The sequence below is a fragment of the Microtus oregoni genome, unplaced genomic scaffold (genome assembly GCF_018167655.1).
Source record: "Microtus oregoni isolate MIOR12 unplaced genomic scaffold, Mior012 000019F_ref0000042, whole genome shotgun sequence".
NCBI classification, from domain to species: Eukaryota; Metazoa; Chordata; class Mammalia; order Rodentia; family Cricetidae; genus Microtus; species Microtus oregoni.
The window spans coordinates 35,087,164-35,106,557 of record NW_024543078.1 but is presented as its reverse complement, the minus strand read 5'-3'; the positions used below and the strand labels follow the sequence as shown (position 1 = coordinate 35,106,557).

Here is a 19,394-nt window from a genome sequence, read left to right as displayed (position 1 = left end):
CCCCATGTTTTACCCTTGAGACTTAAAAATTTTTATTCTTTGACAATCTCCTATTTATGTGTTTTAATCATATTTACCTCATTATCTTCATCTCTCTCCCATTGGACCCCCTCTTCCTAATAATACCCCCTTCTATCTTGTATGAGTATATCCCACTGAGTTTAACTAAGGTTGCTTATATGAGCATGGGTGGAGAGGTTTACTGTAGCATAGGCAACTTACCAGTGGCTACACCTCTGAAGAAAACGACTCTCCCTTCCCTAGCAACTGTTTTGACTTCTGCATTCATGAAGTAGGATGACTGGCTTACCCACCAAACCAATGCTGAAAAGTCAACATCAGTATCTTGCAAGAGTTTGAGTTTCAGCACTGTTCAAAATGCATCTCTAAAATGCCACCACTAGTATGAGGAAGTAGAGGACTAACAGAACCAAACCAACACACCCAAACCTGCACTTCCTCGAGTATCTGTTCATCTTGTACTTAAATCCTGGACCCACTGAGCTGGTTAGATACTGAACAGTCACCATCTATTCTAATCTTGGTTTCCAACCAGTTATGTTAGATAACTTTTACCATGGTTTTCAAAGTTTGATTAAAATAAAACAGTGTCTTGTTTTCTGCAACCCAAAGCTAAACTACTTGCCTCACCAGTAAGAGATCCAGTTATCAAAGAATAATTGCAAATATGCAGGCAATACTGCCACCCAGTGACTGTCGGCTCTTAGCTGAGAACAGCATGCACCAACATCACAGACCGCCAAGCCGTTATCTCTAAGGTTCCAAGTCCCTTCAGCTTCACATATGAACACTGAAGGATTAGTCACAAGGACCCCAGCAGTGACCTGCTCAGGCAGAAGCAGGCTGCAGGTATATTTACAAAGGCAAAACAGCCTGTCTATTTTAGAAACTGCTCACTTTTAACCCAACAGTATCTAAGTTCAGGACAAGTGTGAGTTTTTCACTGATAGGAATGCTACCTTAATTAAAATTTAAAGGAAAGCAAGAAAAAATTATTTCATTTCCTTATGTACAAGATTAAAGATACTTTAAAAAGTTCAAAACACTTGAGTTTTATTGAAAACAATAACATACAGAAAAACCAGAGTCTCATTTTTAAAGCAAAATTGACACCATCTTCCAGAATGTTCTTAGTATTGTACCATTCTTGTCACTATTAAAGTTAGGGTCCAGATCCAGAGTAGCAAATGAACCTGCTGGTTAATGTCCCTTGCAGATACTTAGTCTAAGTCCTTCCTGTCCTACTTGTTTTTAAATTTTATATTTTATCTTTTCAGAATGAGCAGTTTTTGAATGATTTAAATTATGAGAACTGGATTCTCATTATTTCTTCATATTAAGAACAACAAAAACCCAAACTAAGAATCCAAAAAGAAACAAAACAAACCCCAACACACCTGACTCAAACTGGGAGAAACACACATTTGTTCATTGACGCTCACCTGCTTTAGATAATTGCTGACCTTCACACATTAGCATACAGAGCAGTGTTTGATCCATGCTTCAAAAACTATACAAGATGAAAAGACCGTTAATTCCCTAGGAAAACCTTAAGGCAAAGCCAAAGCCTTATGCTAGAAAACAGGACACAGAGGCATTGGGGCCGTGGAAACAGATGAGCCAGCACCACAAGGATGAACAAGACTTTTTGTACAAACATGTGCAAGAAGATAAAGTCCACAAAGGAGCATGAAACATCACTTTCCTGCAGAAATAAGGGTCATGTCAGATAAGGACTCCTGAAAAGTTCTGTTTGTGTCTTCGTTAAAAGCCGCCTCTTCTCTTCAGTGGTTACCAAATGCATCAAAGCCACTTCAGGCCTTTGATGAGAGGTGGCCCTGGTGTCTGTGCCCTCTGGAAAGCTGTCACTTCCTTCCCACTCTAACACGGGCTAACTCCAAACTCTGGGCAGTCCCTACATGCTTCTAAATTGTACTAAGGTAAGATGTCTTAGCATAGAGATTTCTTTAAGGCTATAAAACTTTACACGTTGGTCCCATTAAACAAGTCAAGAGTTTTTCAAATGACATGAGCCAAACATTTGCACATTTCAACAGAAGAAGACAGTTTCGCTCACCTCTGAGTCTGAGGGGGAAGAAACAATTAGCTGGTTTCCACCTGGTTTCAATACTGGTTTGAAGCTGGAGTAATTTTATTGTGTAGACATAAATATTTTTTTGTTTAAATATTAAACATTACACCTTTTCCTGACATCCAGACAGAAAGAGAGAGAGCAAGAATAGGCAAAAGAAACAGTCCACCGGACAGACTTGACTTCTATGCCGTCCACAGGAGGGATTTCAGCATGGGTTGCAAAAATGCCTGGAAGCTAGTTTCTAAAAATTCACCTCTACTCGGCATAAATCTTTTTCTTTTCTTCCCCCTACAAAGGGAGAAGAACCCCAGAAAATGAAAACTGAGGTGCTCTGCTGTGGAAAAGAGCCACCACCTTACACAGACTGCTCTACAGCGCAGAAGGAGCTGCCAAACCTTCATTACATGTCCTGCCATGCTGAAGAGCTCTTCCTGAGAAATTAAAAACTTTAACCCTGGTTATTCCCAAAGAACACCTTGAGCCTGGTTCGGGTACTCAAAGGGTAAAGATTTCCTGCTGGCAGGAAGCCATCTCCTACTAACTTTTAGGCTTACTGTACAATAGCTTAAGCACCGGACAATGAGCTATTAAATCTCCAAGACACTTGCCCATTTATTCTCAGCCAATTCACTGTTTCAAAACCAACATTTAAAAAACTCAACTTGCTAATACAAGTGTAAGCTTCCCTTTCTAAACTCTAGAAGTTACCAACACTGGGTTTAGCTGTCACTGCACGTCCTCATGAAAAGACCTTTCTTTCACTGGCGAGTCACACAAGGGTTACCTCACATTCTTTTAATCAACGACTTAAAGTTAACTGAGGTGTAAACATTACTGAGCAACTGAGCTTATCAGCCATTAGAGGAGACCAAGGGCTACTGCTTGAGTAATAACAGCTATACCGACCTGCCTCCAACACAAGTTTCCTTGTGCCTTCAAGTCCTTTGCAAGAGACCCAAACTACTGCTTTTTCCCCTCCTGCTCCCCAAGCGTACAGTTACCACTACAAGAAGCTCAATATTCTGCTGTCAGGGTACAGTGGCAATTGAGAGCGTTCCTCTGTATAAAATCATCTTAAGAATGAATGGCTTCAACAATGTGACAGATGACTTAAGTCACTGTAACACATTCAGCGTCTATGGTTGTCTTTAAAGAGACTGTAACATTTCTTGGATAAGCCTGTTAGAAAACTGTATTTCCCTTGAGATAAGCTTCCTTGGCAAAAAGTTGAATTCAATAAATGGCTACCCACAATGACAGTCCTACCCCAAATCACAGGTGGAGATATTACACCCGTTTCATAAAACTTTCAGGTCCCTATACTATACAGGCAGGCTCATTACTCAACACAGGAGCCTTCTAGAACTTGCCAAGTCGGAGTAGAAACTGGTCTCTAGAGCTCCATCTCCTCTTCTGTGCTAGCAGCTGTCTCCAGAGTGTGGTAAAGCGGTGTGTCTGTGTGCCGAGGTTCTAGCAGCAGTTCAGTTCTCTGTGGAAAGGCAGTGCTGGCAGCTGCACGCTTCGTCTGGCTCTCTCCCACGTAGTTCTTAGGGTTAGAAGATGGCTTTGGCTTCTCAGAAAGGAGTTCAGGGAGAGGTTTCCAGAGCACAAGCTCCATAGAAGGACGGCTCCTGGGAAGTTAAATACAGATGTCTATAAAAAAAACTTTAGGACATGCAAATCTCACTATTCCACACCCTCCAGTTAAGACCTAGTGGTCCTCAAAGTGCTGGCCTGCTGTTCTTTTGTATCTCTATCCACGTAACTACTGCCACAGTCTCACTGTTATTTTCATCCTGATGTCTTTCATCAGTTCTCATTATATACATTTATATCTTTTAATTAAAAATAAGAGTTCACTTCAGCAGCAGATAGACTAACCTTGGAACGGTAGGTGTTAGCATGGTCACTGTACAAGGATACACAAAACGTGAAGCTATCTACATTTTGTTTTGTTTAGCTTTAAAAGAGAGCTAGAGATATTTAGGAGAATTCAAACTGGACTTAAATATGTGTGTGTGTGTGTGTGTGTGTGTGTGTGTGTGTGCGCGCGCATGTGCGCGCGTGCACGCACTAGGCAGTGGTGGGACACACCTTTAATCCCAGCACTTGGGAAGTAGGGGCAGAAGGATCTCTGTGAGTTCAAGGCCAGCTTGGTCTACAGGAGCTAGTTCCAGGACAGGCTCCAAAGCTACAGAGAAACCCTGTTTTGAAAAACTGGAAAAAAAAAAAAAAGTGTGTGTGTGTGTGTGTTGTGTCTGTATGGAAACATGAATGTATGTGTAGTAGGTGCCCACTGATGTGGGTGCTGTGGGTGTCAGTTATTGAACTCCAGTCCTCTGCAAGAGCAGTACATCCCCTAAGAAGTGAGCATTATTCCCAGGTCCTCAAATACATTCACCATTCCATATGTAATTTTTTCTCTGATGTGCCGGAGATTGAAGGCAGGACCTCACACATGTAAGAGTTCCACTTCTTAGCAACCTCACTAGCCATGCTTATATTTTTAAACCATAAATAGCAATAATATAAAATATCCAGGCAAAAACCAGGACCCCTGAGCTGGGAGCAATGGCGCAAGCCTTTAGTTCCAGCACTCAGGAGGTAGGAGGCAGGCAGACCTCTGAGTTCAAGGCAAGTTGGGTCTACATATCAATGTCTAGGATATCCAGGACTATACAGAGAGACCCTGTCTCAATAACAACAAAAAAAGAAAGAAAAACCGGTCCTTAGATTTAATTTAATGCTGTAACTTGAAGTGGGGTGCTGGCGATGGAGCTAAGGCCCCTCACATGCTAAGGACCACTGAGCTACATCACTAGTCATGATACACAGACTTTTTAATGAGCAGATCTGCATGACTACAGTTTTTTAAGCTTTGAATTGTGGTACTGAGTCTCATGTAAAGTGAGCAACTGTTCTAGTACTACACTACTTCCCTAGCCCTGTGGGTAACTGTCACATATTAAATTATAAATAAAAATGAAATCCTGGACCAGCATATTAATTTTTGAGGCTTTTTGTTTCATATTGTTATGAAGTGGAATGTTTTGCAGTTAAACCAAAACAATTATACGAGATATGCACAAACGTGTACTTCTCCTAGCCACAGCTGCGAGCAGTGCCTGTAATCCCAGCACTTCAGAGAGGTACAGGCAGGAGGGCCAGAAGTTCTAGGCTAGTCTGTGCTACATAAGAACCCATCTGATCTCCAAAGTAGATTTTCTAGGAAAATCATCTGGGGACCAGAACTAAAGAAGAAGAAATGACAAAGAAGACTATTCTCAAAGGCCCAGTTTTGGAAAACTACCATGAGCAGCAGACACTATTTTGAACAGGAGGGCGATGTGACCTGCATACATGTTGGCCACACTATTTAAACACCCTCAGGCCCGAGTAGTTAATTATAAACGTAAGCTAGGGCCTGACTGAAAACCTTCTGGCCCTCCCACCAAGCAGTAGCTGAACGGCTTCCACTCCGTCTATACCCAGCACTATTGAGGTCTGGGTCCCAAGAGCCCTTTTCAGAGCCTAACTTACACTCAGTGAGTACTAAGTCTAGGTTTCCCAGGTGGTACTTCCATGTACTTTTCAGCTTGCCTGTTACCCTGCACAGCAGACAACGAGGACTGAGACCTGCACACTAGGCCGAGCTCTCTCCAGTCTGCCACTTTGCTTGGCAGGCTTGTGTTTGCCACCGTTTCCTTCCTTAGTCTCTCCTGTTAGTCTCTACTCCCCACCCTAAGCCTGTTTTCTCGCCTGCTGCTTCTGTGCTTCTACTCTGGAAACATGACAAACCAGTTAACTGAGCTCATTAAACTATGAGTTTATTTTCTGTTTTTCTTTTTTGTGGCACTAAGGATGGAACCTAGGGCATGGCAAGTACTCCACCAAGAGCCACTTCCCTAATCCCTATTTTATTCATTTATTTATTTATTTTTAGACACAGACCTCTTAGTCTGGCTTTGCACGATCACATTCATCCTAAAACTATGTTTTGTCATTCTTCCCTCCTTTTATTGAGAAAAAATCTCACTACATAGACCTGGCTGGCCTGGAATTCACTATGTAGATCAGAAACTAATATCTCTGCCTCTTTAATGCTGCTGGGGCTACCTGTGTAAGCCACCATGCCTAGCTCAAACCAAGCTTTAAATCAAAAGCAAAAGAAGTGGTAGCAGGGAGGCTGCGAATTTGAACCTAGCTTGGGCCACACAGTAACATTTCCACTCCCCAAAACAAAATGAGCTAAATACTCTAAAATGGCCCCAAATGGCTATTCTACGGTTTGTAGGCTTTGAGATAACTAATTTAATTGTTGGACTCATTTGACACATCACTTTGTTTCCTAGGTCTCCATGCTGTGTCTGAGTAACTAAGAAAACCAGATAAACCAGAGGTTTCAAAATGTAGTTCCTAGTCTTCATGTAAGAACTGATGGGCTTTGATACTGACCCTTTCCCAGGTACTGGATCAGTTATTGGAAATGATATGCACCGTAACTTACATGGACTCAATCATCTTCTTTGTGAAGACTTCATCAAATTCCCTCTTCAAACCCGTTTTCATGGTGTCTGAAAGGACAAGACTTGGGAGGTGACTAACATTTCTGTCACTTTCAACCTCTTCATCTTCGTCAATTATCCTAAATAATGAAGTAGAAACAGAGAAAGGAAAAAAATTAGTCAAAGTATTATATGTTCTTGCAGTAAATAACCAAAATTTAAAATTCGAAGAGTAAAATCACAGGTGTTATAGTAAGAGGCTATAAGACCGAATGAGGCTACTTTTTCCACCTCGGTGGGAAGAGTTGTTCAGTAATTCATGTAACAAAGTTCTAGAATGAAGTTAAGTTTGAATAATGTGTACTGGAGAACTGCTGAGTTGAGCTGTAAGAGCTTGTTCTACCACCCTGAAGTATTTCTCATACCTTGATCTCTAGAATCATCAAATGATGCCCCTGACTGCTTAAGAGTGCTGGGGCTCAGGAGCCGCAGCAAACCTTGCAACACACACTGTCAGTACCTGTCCTCAATCTCTTGAAGCCTCCTGCGGGCAACTTCACACTGTGCTTCTGTGGTTGTCTGATCCATTTCTTCACAGACAGCATCTAGCATGCTGGGTACGGAAAGGCCACTAGGACACGTGTTTACCCCATGACCTTCTACACCCTGGTGTGTGTCGAGAGCCCATTCATTAGCAACTGTACAGAGTTCAGCTTCAGTCAATCGCTTCTTTCTTAATGGACACCTAGGAGGAAGGTGAAAGCAGTAGGAAGAAAAAGAAGGGAAAAAAGTTAAAAACCCTATTACAGATGAAATTCAGACATTTTTCTAGTCAATTAAAAATAATTCTTTTTTTCTTGAGATAAATTCTCACTATGTGTCCTTGGTTGTCCTCATCCAGAGTTCTCTGCCTGCCTTTGCCTGGAGGGCTGGGATTAAGGATACATGCCCAGTTCCAATTTATTCAGTTTTAAAAAAGATCTATTTATTATGTTTGAGTGTTCTGACAGCATGTATGTGTACCACGTGTGCCTGTGGAGGTCAGAAGAGGTCTCAGATACCCAGAACTGGAATTATGGACTTCTATGAGTGACTATGTGGGTGCTTGGAATTCAACCTGAGGGTCTTCTGCAAGAACAAGTGCTGAGCTGTCTCTGCAGTCCCAATTTATTATTATTATCTTTTTAAATCAAATTCTTAAATATAAATAATGTGGGATTTCCCTTTGTATGCTATGAACATGTTTTATTGCCATTGATTAATAAAGAAGTTTCTTTCGCCTATGGAGGGCAGAATGTAACTAGGCAGTAAACTAAACTGAATGCAGGAAGAAAAATGGTGGAGTCAGGTAGCCTTCCAAAAAGCAAGATGTGAGGTAACAAACCACCAGTCTCGTGGTAAAATATAAAATAGAAATGGGTTAATGTAAGATGTAAGAGCTAGCTAGCTAGAAATACCCCTGAGCTGTTGGTCAGTGTTGTAATTAATATAGTTTTCATGTGATTATTTGGGCCTGGGTGGCCGGGAAACGAGTAATACCTTGTTTAAGGTATGTTTATGCAGCTCATTTAAAAAATGTAATGTATAGTTAATACAAATGAACAGTTGTCTATAACAGTTAAACTTACAGTCATGTTAGTTAGGTTTAACTAGATATAGATATATTTCAGATGGGTAGGTAACCTTCAAATACTTCAAAGACCTACAGAAAGAATATGGCATTTAGGCCGGGCGGTGGTGGCGCATGCCTTTAATCCCAGCACTCGGGAGGCAGAGGCAGGCGGATCTCTGTGAGTTCGAGACCAGCCTGGTCTACAAGTGCTAGTTCCAGGACAGGCTCCAAAACCACAGAGAAACCCTGTCTCGAAAAACAAAAACAACAACAACAACAAAAAAAAGAATATGGCATTTAAAAGGTTTTAAAAACCTGAAGACTTTTCCTGACTGTGAGTCTGCTTCTGGCAGCACTAATTACTTCACAGAGGTCGATGGCATTGAAAAAACTCATTATGGAATCTGCCTTCAATGTGATAGTCTAGCCATTTGGGCAAGAAACTGCTCTTGCCTGGACTGCTTTGACAGTATGCTATATGAACTAGACATATAGGACCCACAGAAAAATGACTGCTGAACTTGCCAAAAGACGGTGGGCAGTCTTTCAGGGTTCCTGCTTCATAAAAAAAGAGTCTGCTAGACATTCTGCAGGGTACAGAAGAAAATGACTGACAAACTGCCAATACTGGCAAAGCAGTCTTCCAAATGTCCTGCTTCATGGAAAATCCTGCCAGATACTATGGACAGGTAGGCTGAAGATGGATGCCCCAACGTTACAGAAGAACTTTGAGTGACTGTCCAGGCAGTGAAATATCTCTGTCAATTCTAGAGTTTTGGAAGTTGCTTACAATGCACTTCCTATTTACTTAGGTAATATTATATCCTTCTGGGGTCTTTGATGGAGTTGAAGAGAGTTACAGTTTTTGTTAATTATGCTTTTTTTTGTTTTTGTTGTTGGTTTTTCTTTTTTTTTGAGACCAGGGTTTCTCTGTAGCTTTGGAACCTGTCCTGCAACTAACTCTCGTAGACTAGGCTGGCCTCGAACTCACAGAGATCCACCTGCGTCTGCCTCCCACATGCTGGGATTAAAGGTGTGTGCCACCACTGGCTGGCATTCCTTAGTTATGATAAAAGATAAATTAGATATGAAACTTTAGACTCACAAAGATAAAACAGATGACAGAAAATTTTCTACAAATAGACTAAATATTTTAACTGTAATTCTTGCTTGATATCTGTTTTGTTATATATAATTTTACTATGTTAAAGTTAAAATCTTCCTTTTATTTACACAGAAAAGGGGAGATGATGAAGGATTCCCCTCTGTATGCTATAAATATGTTTTATTACCATTGGTTAATAAAGAAGCTGCTTTGGCCTATGGCAGGGCAGAATATAGCTGGGGGGGGGGGGGAAACAAAACTGAATGCAGGGAGAATGAAGGTGGAGTCAGGCAGGCACCATGTTGCCTCCCAGAAATCAATGTGAGGTAACAAACCAGGAGCCTCACGGTAAAATATAAAATAACAGAAATGAGTTAAGATATAAGAGCTAGCTAGAAATATGCCTGAGCCATTGGCCAAACAGTGTTGTAATTAATATAGTTTCTGTGTGACTATTTAGGTCTGGGCAGCTGGGAAATAAAAGCGCAGTCTCCATTTACATCTAAAAATCTTTAGTTTTTTTTCTACAGCTAGAATATCATGTCTTTTTTCCCTTCACAGCTTCTCTGAGAAATTTTCTTTTTCTTTTTCCTTTTTTACTAATTTATGCAACACCTCTAAGACTTTAACCTTTTAAAGGAAAAAATCTGTAGGAAAGATCAAGTGGGAAGCAAAGCAACAAAAAAGACAAAGTAGGGCTGGAGAGGTGGCTCAGCAGTCAAGAGCATTATCCAGTGGACACAGGTTCAATTTCCAGTACCCACAAATATCTGTAATTCCAGTTCCAGGGAATTCTACACTCTGTCCTGATCTCTAAAAGCACCAGGCACATACCTGGTTGGTGCACAGACATAAACACAGGCAGAACACCCACACATATTGAAAAGACAAAGCAATTCTGCCCCAGCTACATTTTAACATTGCTGCATCATATTCCCTGACCCACATGAGAAAGCATCTGGCTGTCACCCTATATGTCCTTAAACACATGCATCTACTAAAGTATGCTTCAAGTACCATAAGAACAGACCATTAGCACAAATATCTTGCCTTTGGCTGTCTGTCCCTAACTAATGTCTAGGACAGCCAGAATTACATGAAATTCTGTCAAGAAAAAAGAAGAAGAAGAAGAAGAAGAAGAAGAAGAAGAAGAAGAAGAAGAAGCAGCAGCAGCAGCAGCAGCAGCAGCAGCAGCAGCAGCAGCAGCAGCAGCAGCAGCAGCTGCTGCTTTAGGCTGGATGTGGTAGAGCATGCCTGTGAAACACCAGCTGAGAAAAAGCATAAATTGAGACAGAAAAGGCAATTTCCCAGAGTAACAATTCATCTACGAAATAGTTCTTTGATTTTTAGGTTATTTCGTGATTGTAGGCTTGCTCTGCTAATAACTGAAGATCAATAGTGGTTAAGATCTAAAGAAAACATGAACTAAAAGGCATCTAGGAGCTGGCTTAAGAGTATGCACCGCAACTGCAAGACCCAAGTTCAGTTCCCAGCACCCGCATCAGGTGGCTCACAACCACCTACAACTTCAGCTCCAGGGACTCTACCACTTCCCGGGCTCCGAGCATCAGCATACATACATGCATGAATGCACACTCACACACAAATAAAAGTGAAACACAACTGAAAGGCTTCTAGATACTGAGAAGAAGAATAAAGGTGGCAAACTCAGCAGTACACATCTGGGTACATACCCTAATGTCTAAGCCATCTCCCTCAAGGCCTCAATCTCTCCATTCACAAATCAAAGGTAGTTAACTTTTTAAACTGATAGTTTCTACCCCCCTCCCTACCCCCTAGGGTTTCTCTGTGTCTCTGGCTATCTTGGAACTCATTCTGCAGACCAGACTAGCTTTAAACACAGAGAGATCTGCCTGCCTCTGCCTCCCAGGCACTGGATTAAAGGTGTGTTAGTTTGTACACGTTAAGCAAACACTAGAATCAATAATTCAACAATCTAGAGCATTACGAAAAAACAAACAACAACAAAAAAGGTTCTTGTGTTTTCTAAAGCAACCCTAAGGGAACAACCCCCCCCCCCCCCCCCCCCCCCCCCCGCGCCAATCTAGGAATTGATTTAAGGCAATGTTTTGGACTGGGGTAAACAGTTCGGAGGGAAGAGTGTTTGTCATGAAAGTATGAGGACCTGAGTTCAATTCCCCAGAACCAACATAAAAAATGTCAAGCATGGTGACTCGTAAAAGTAGCACCAGAGGGGCAGCGAGAACAATCCCCCTGGGATCTGCTTGACCCCCTCACCTCAGCTTAATGGTGAGCTCCAAACCAGTGAGAAACCCTGCTTCAAAAACTAGATGGGCAGTTAGGGAGACAGCTCTGTGGATAAAACACATGCCGGCCAGAATAAAAAAGAGAATATACTTGATGACAGGTAGGTATGGTAGCCCACTGTAATTTAGGGCACAGAAGAGATGGGATTCACAGAGTAAGCAAAATGCAAGTTCTGGGCTCAAGTGAGATATCCTGTCTCAAAATATAACATGAAGTGCAACTGAGGAAGACCCCTGATGTCAACCTTTGGCTTCCACATACTCGAGGGCAGAATGAGACCTTGCCTCAAAACAAATAAAAGGTGAATGATACTTAAGAAACAACATCCAAGATCTACTTCTGCTCCCTGTACCCCAAGTCTACCTTTACTCACTATTCATAAAAATAAACAACCTTCAAGCATTGTTTTTTTTTTAATTATGAGTCTAAGCATCAACAAATCTGGCCAATTCAAAGTTTTTTTAAAATTCTTTTTAAGCCAGAGTCTAAGCAGGCAGCAAGTCAATCTGTTACTGAGGATGGTCTTGAATGTCTAATCCTCCTGCCTCCATCTTCCTCAAAGAGCTGAGATTACTGGCTTTTGTTTATTTTATATAGCGCAGGGCTGGCCTCACACTCCATGATCTCACCCTCAGAATGTTGGAATTACTGGAGTGAGCCATCAATCTCAGAAAAGAATTCGGTTTTTACAAGGGGTGGGGGTAGAACCAAACAGGCAGGTAAATTCTCCAGGACAGGGCTTGGGATAAATGAAGCTCAATGGGGGAGAGCTTAAGGAAAACCAAAGTAAGTAAAGATGCTTGCCCTCAAACTGACAACTCGAATTTGATCCTAGAGCCCACATGGTGGGAGAGAATCAACTTCCAAACGTTGTTCTCTAACATACATACCATGGCATTTGTGCACATATGCAATAATAAAAAATAAGAAAAGAGCCGGGCGGTGGTGGCACATGCCTTTAGTCCCAGCAGCACCCGGGAGGCAGAGGCAGCCTGGTCCACAAGAGCTAGTTCTAGGACAGGCTTCAAAGTTACAGAGAAATCCTGTGTGTGTGGGGGGGGGGGGACAAAACAAACAAACAAACAAAAACAAAGCAAACAAGCAGGTCTTGAGGTGTGGTGACATTTAATCTCAACAGGCAGAGGCAAGCAGATCTCTAAGTCTGAGGTTAGCCTGCTCTACAAAGTGAGTTTCTCACTAGGTGGATTACATAGTGAGGCTGTCTCTAAAATCAAAACCCAACAGGTGGACCTTGTATACACTCATTTGGAATAAGCTGCAAGATAGCAGAGACAAAGGAAGCCCAGCCCCCTAGGCATTGCAGTGTGAAAGGGTAGTTAGCTACAAAAGCTAACAACTGAAACACACATGGTCATAAAGTTTCTGGACTTCTATTTTCCTCAGAAGAAACAGGTTACAAGGTTACCTCTTGTCAAGAACACAAACTCTTTCCAATTTATATCTTTTGATGTTCCCCCACCCCAAATTCTGTGTCTATAATGACACAGTTTAAAATTCAAACATTACATTGGTTACAAAGTGAGTTTTTCTCTACCTGACTGCTACCCAGTTCCTGCCCCTAAAAGGCACACAGTGTCAGTAGTTTAGAAGAGACACATATGCTTCACCTTTTCCACTTAAATTAGGATACGTGTGTTAAGCTAACAGCGATCACAAAGAGGACAAATGGTCCTGAAACTTACTCTTCATCCTCCGCCAATCGCTTGTGTTTCTTTCTACAGTGAATGGAAACACTGCTGGAACAAACAAAAACAAATCAGTCAACTGAGACAGTAACTTAAATATATAAGATTTCTGCATCCCGTCGTTCTCGCTCTACTTATCGGGATCTCCCGCCACAAACTGCATATCCCTTCTCTGTGCCCAAGATCAGTCATGTCTTGCGGAGGACTCTAAATAACCAGACTAGGAAATCTGAAGTTGTCACTTCTGTCGGGGTAGTGACAGTTCTGCACTCGCTCCAGGTCCCATTTCTGGGCCGATGAGGAATCGCGGTGTCCCAGAGACTCTCAAAGTTGTCCCGGCCAGCGGCCGTGCGTGTAGAGGGAGCGGCCAGGCCCGAGGACCCTCGGTGGGTCGCCAAGCCGGCGACCCGGGACTCACGGTTAACGTCCCGCGGGGTAACGGGCCCGCCCCACCTGCTCCTCACCGTCCGCGCGCTGCTCTCCCGCCCGGGCCGCTAGGCGCAACGCGGGCGCCCGGCCGCGGGGCCAGGTCGGGGCCGGTGGCTCCTGGCGGGAAGGCCCGGCCCGCGAAGGCCGGCGACGGCTGCAGGAACTCCGCGCTGCCACTCAGAGGGAGGCCGCTGAAGGGCCGGCCGAGCGCCGCCATGGCTTCCAAGACGAGGCTGCGTACGCCACCCCAGTCGCTAGTGTATCCTCAGGTCCCGCAGTGGCGGCCACCGCCGCTGCCCACAAGAACCCGCCTCCGAACCCGCTTCGACCCCCCACGTCACGCCTTCTAGAACCCTCCACTCCGGACCGCCCAGAGACACGTCGGGATTTGTTATGTATAGTGGGCCGCTGTCGTGAGGCATGCCGGGAGTTGTGGTTCTTGAGGACTACAAGTAAGATGGCTGGCGATGTTCTTGGCGGATCGCTGGAGGTCAGGTCGTCCCGCAGGCGCTCAGGGTGACAGAGTCCTAATCCCGACCTTTGAGCTAGGCGTGGTGGTTCATCACTATCCTCCCAGCTCTTACGTCGTGGAGACAGGATGATCTAACATTTGAGGCCAACTTTGACTATGTAGCATGGTCTAGGCTAGCCTGGTTTTTTTGAGACCCGACCCCCCACAAAAAGGGGGGGGGGAGTTATATATGCCTCTACTTCCTCTGTAGTAAAGCAGGATAATAAAAGTGTTTTCAGAGTTGAGGTGAGGAGTAAATACGTTTTAAAAAAAATCTAAAGGTGCAGCAGGGCATAGTGGTACACACAATTTAATCCCAGCAGTTCCAGGGCAGAGGCAGGAGAATCTCTGTGAGTTCGAGGTCATTTTGGTCTACATAGCAAGTTTCAGGTCAGCCTCGGTTACCTAGAGAGACCCTGTATCAAAGCAAAACAAAACAAAATGTCTAATGGTGAGACCTGACCACCGGAGTATTATTCTAGAACCTATGGTGGATGGAAACCAACTCCAAAAAGTTGTTCTTCTACCCGTGGGTCTTGGTGTGCACACCACCCTCAGGTACATACATTTGCTCTCATGTGTGTTAGGAATATTCTTAAGACGAGCCTCTCCACCAACGCAAATAATTCCAATCGACCAAATTAGATAGAATAAAAGATGCCCACTTTTAATGCAGTGCTCCTGGGTGGCACCAGGAAAGCATGGCGAGGGGAAGACGAGGGGAAGAGAGCAGGGAAGGCCAGGTGAAACCTGGAGACCACCTGTTCCATTTCTGGGCAGCAGCCTAAACAGTGGTCCTGACCCTCCCTGGGGAAGGGTCACTGTTTGGCTGGCTTTCCCAGAGGAGGAGTCCAGGCCAAGGAGACTCCCAGGGCAGGGGGCTTGAAATGAAGCTTCCTGCTCCATTGATGCTCAAAGGATAAATGCTAGAGGCTGGGGTCTCACTTTTGACCAAACATCCCAGAGTTCTTGGATATAGACTTGGGTCAAGTCTGGTTACTTCCTGCGGGCATGGGGCGACTTGGGATGGGGAGCTGGGAGTTGGTGGGCTCCTGCTCAGCATGAGGAGTGGCTGGAGCAGCATTCAGTTTACTGTCATCCTGGAATCCTCAGGCAGCTGCTTTTTTTTTTTTTTTTTGATTTTTTGAGACAGGGTTTCTCCGTGGCTTTTGGTTCCTGTCCTGGAACTAGCTCTTGTAGACCAGGCTGGTCTCGTACTCACAGAGATCCGCCTGCCTCTGCCTCCCGAGTGCTGGGATTAAAGGCATGCGCCACCACCACCACCCGGCCAGGCAGCTGCTTTTTGAGGGAGATGAGAAGGCAGGAGGCTAGGAGAAAAAAATATTGAATATGAATATGAATAGGGCTAGCCATGGGAAGTCATTAACTACCAGAAAGAATGGAACAGAGAAGTGCCCTGGTTGTACAGGTGAGGCTCAGGTGTATCAGATACAACCAGATTTTAGTTGGTAGGTGTCCTTGATCCAGGAGAGTTGTACCAATAGTGAAGTCCCAGGAGCTGGTGCAGGTGCTTGGCATTGTCTGGGGAGCACTTTGTAAGTTGGTCTTGGCCCAGACAGAAGGAGTGACTTGTAAAACATGCTTGAAAATGAAGAGTGGTTAAAACACTTTCTGGAGACTGTTAGCCTTTACCAGACCAGATTTTCTTTTGATAATGCAGCAGAACTTTTCCCCAGAACTTGTAGGTATCTGTAAGACAACTGGAACAGATTTACATGTTGCTGTCATAGCAAAAGGCTATTGCTTTAGGTTAAAAGGTATAAACATTTTAGAAGACAATTATAGGGAATTGGAAACTCTGGATTTTTAAGACACACCGGAAACCTGTTAGTCCTGGACTATGAAACCTGTGAAAGAGGCACACCTGTCTGTATTCTAGCAGGAAACTTAACCAATAAAGTAATGAGCTACCAGTACCTAAGTCATCAAATGCCTTTAGACAGATCTGGGAGGGGTGAATGAGCAAAAATGAGACAACTTTTTGGCTGCGCAGGCAACCCCAAATCTCTTCCCAGTCCTTGGAGAACACCAGTCTTAGAAGCAGTGTTTGCCGTTAGCTGCTGAGTACAAGAGGCCCAAAAATTTTCCTGTGTGTGTGTGGGGGGGGTTGGTGGAGGATTTAGTCTACCTGTCTCAGTGGGATGAGAACATTGATTCCATGAGTAGTATCCAGGAAGCTGAAGAGGTGGAAGGCTGCTTTTTGCTGTGTGGTTGGCTTTGCCAAACCCAAAGGCAAGCCTGGAGGCAGAAGGTCTTCTGTAACCATGCATCTTCTTGGAGGAGCTATAGGGTGCTGCGGAAGCTGGCATGTCTCTGAGTTAGAAGCTCCTTTGTTAAATGCCATACTCTCAGATCTGTAAAGGCACTTGAGAATTGGGTTATTTATTACCTGTTATTTTAAACTGGGCATATAAACTAAATCCAATTAGTTACAGTTTACCAATGCTAGTAAATGTAAGTCAAAGAATACTAGCATATGTGGGTATTCTTACCCAAGATGGCAGAGAGGTCAAAATGAAGATTACTCACGTGTTTTGTATTTTTCCAGAGCTGTTTTAGCCTGGAGTTATAAATTTTACTGATTTTAAAACAAGCACACATGCACACAGAAACATAAATTGAGCATAATATGAAAACATACTCACATATTTACACAGACATACTGTAGCCACATTATTCAAACAGACAGACAAAACACTTTTAGAAACCTGTCTCAGCTGACCAACTTAAAAACCCCGGTGTAGATAGGCAGTAGAAGCCAGGGAAACACAGAGCTGGTCCAGATTAGCAGATGCTGTGAGAGAAAACCAAAACAAAAGGACTAAAGCACTACATGGGTAGAGCGAAAGGACAGGAAAGACGATCCATTTTAGAGAATTTTAGAGTGAGGCAAACAGCAAACAGCAGGAAGGGGGTGGGAGCCTCCAGCATTCTGGGAAGTTGTCTGTCTTGGGCAAGTGGGGCTTATAGGTTGGAGGCATTTTTGTTTTATAGGTCTCTTAAACACAGTAATTTAAACCTAAAACCTAAGATTAGCCATCACACAGAGAGACTGAAGGATTTAGATAGAGGCTAGGGATGATGGAGAGATGGCCTAACTAATAAAAGAGAAATATTAAGCCCTTAATATTGAGGAATAGGCAGAGATCTTCCAGGGACTTGGACCACTTCTTTCCACTCTTTCATGATCTGGTGCTTCTGGTCATGGTGGCTGTCTTCCAGCATGTTTTGCTCCCTCTGCATCTCCTGGTGACTCTGCCTCTCTTCTTCCAGTGTCTGGCTGTCCTGACTATACCTCCTGTCTTGCTAATGACTGTTTTTTTTTTTTTTTTTTGGTTTTTCGAGACAGGGTTTCTCTGTGGTTTTTTGGAGCCTGTCCTGGAACTAGCTCTTGTAGACCAGGCTGGTCTCGAACTCACAGAGATCCGCCTGCCTCTGCCTCCCGAGTGCTGGGGTTAAAGGCGTGCGCCACCACCGCCCGGCCGCTAATGACTGTTTAGCTTTTTATTAAACCAATAAGAAGGTGTCTTGGTGAAGACAAATTTTCACAGTGTATAAAAAGGTTATTCCACAACACACGATGATTTCCATATGTATGCATATGCATATGTATATATGTGTGCCCAAACATAGATGTATGTGCAGGCACATGTGTGCCTTTGTCTCTATGTATTGATACATGTATACATATTGATGTGTGTGTACACATATGTGCTTATACTTACATATTCACTTGTTTCATGTGTGTATATTTATACCTGTGTCTGCACACATATATTCTTGTCTGTTTATGCGCCCTTGCATGCTTATATGTACATATGCGTGCATTCATTTGAAAATGTGTGTCTATGTACAATGTTTATATGTCCACATCTTTCTGTGTGTATATGTCCGTGAATGTATCTGTAGGCCTGTGTATATTCTGTGTCCAATGCATAGGTATATTCATTTAATTATACCAATTTGTGAGTCTATGTGTACATAAGTACAGAAATGTACATGTATATATGTGTGTTTATATGTAGATGTTTTGTACACAAATGTGTGTGCCCTCTGTGTCTCCGAGGCCTATGTTTTATCTCAGGGGAGATGAAGGTGTAAGAGTATAACATCTCTCAAAGTCTTTGTGCTTCAGGTGCACCAGTGCTGAACTCATCCAAAGAACACATTCTTCATCTTAATTACTTAAGACTATTAGGTGGTCACACTGGGCATAGAGAGATTCTATGTATCAAACAGAAATTCTAGAACAGGGTACTATGTGGTCATCTTCCTGCAACTTTGTGGTTGTCACACTGAGTTGAAACATGTTTGTCCTGACAGCTAGGAATGAACTGAGATGAATGGAGCTGACAAAAGGTTTACAGGAAGTGGAAACTAAACCTGGAGACATCTAGACAATTAGAAACCACACTACAGGTGAGAACGGTGTAAGTCCCGGTCTCGGGCCTCCATCTTTGGAGGCCCTGTCCCTATGCCCGCCAAACCTTGGGCCCTCTCCTGAGGAGGTGCCAGGTAGCCTGCCAAAACCTTGACCACTTCCCCAGTCTATTTAAACTGCTCCCCGGAAAGTCCTGGTGTGCTGGTGTGGTCATGTGCACCTTTACTGGGTTGAGATATCCATGGCTAACTCCTAAGTCTCTTGAACTTCAATGGACAGGACCTCACACGACACCTGCCTTCTCACCTTCCCCAACCAAGGGACAGATGCCTGGCATCTCCAGGGTGACAGTACACAGGATGCCTTTCCAGCTACACCTCTTGCTGAGCATGGAACTACCAGGTGGTCACGTTTCCAGTTCTCCTCGGGGCCACCCCAGAGCACAGGAATCCCATTAAAACCTGGATATCTTTTAATTTGGCTTGTTGTGATTTGACTTGATTGGGATTTTTGCGTCAGCAGTGAGCTCACATTAGGAAAATTTCTAACATCCGGAACTGTCTAAGCAAGCACTCTATGCGTTCCTTTCTCAAGTCACTACAAACACTCAAGTCCTCCGTAAAGCTATTCACTGGACTATCCTAGAGACGATAGAGACCCAGCCGACCTGTGTCCACCACTAATTACCTCTTGTTGCAGTCCAGTGATGCTGTCTGGGT

The 19,394-nt window shown here is 43.5% G+C and overlaps 1 protein-coding gene across 2 annotated transcripts; it reads right to left on the bottom strand.

The window, feature by feature from the left end:
- Nucleotides 1–1,029: 1,029 nt before the first annotated feature.
- LOC121459887 (coiled-coil domain-containing protein 117) lies at nucleotides 1,030–14,121 on the bottom strand. 2 transcript variants are annotated; one of them, XM_041669966.1, is made up of 5 exons: nucleotides 13,798–14,121; nucleotides 13,331–13,384; nucleotides 7,142–7,366; nucleotides 6,624–6,761; nucleotides 1,030–3,747 (listed from the first exon to the last, which is right to left on the bottom strand). In XM_041669966.1, exons 1-5 carry the CDS (start codon nucleotides 13,977–13,979, stop codon nucleotides 3,510–3,512), a joined length of 837 nt encoding a protein of 278 aa, XP_041525900.1. In that variant the 5' UTR covers nucleotides 13,980–14,121; the 3' UTR covers nucleotides 1,030–3,509. The 2 variants fall into 2 exon arrangements, with proteins under 2 accessions (XP_041525900.1, XP_041525901.1); XM_041669967.1 differs by having other exon boundaries at nucleotides 13,331–13,381.
- Nucleotides 14,122–19,394: the final 5,273 nt, after the last annotated feature.

Bases quoted from the DNA above. Each gene is read 5' to 3' on its own strand.
- LOC121459887 (XM_041669966.1), bottom strand. From the start codon at position 13,979: ATGGCGGCGCTCGGCCGGCCCTTCAGCGGCCTCCCTCTGAGTGGCAGC. The intron at 13,385-13,797 runs GTGAGGAGCAGG...TGTTTGTTCCAG, and splicing joins GGGAGAGCAGCGCGCGGACG to CAGTGTTTCCATTCACTGTA. The intron at 6,762-7,141 runs GTACTGACAGTG...TTCATTATTTAG, and splicing joins CTTCAAGAGATTGAGGACAG to GATAATTGACGAAGATGAAG.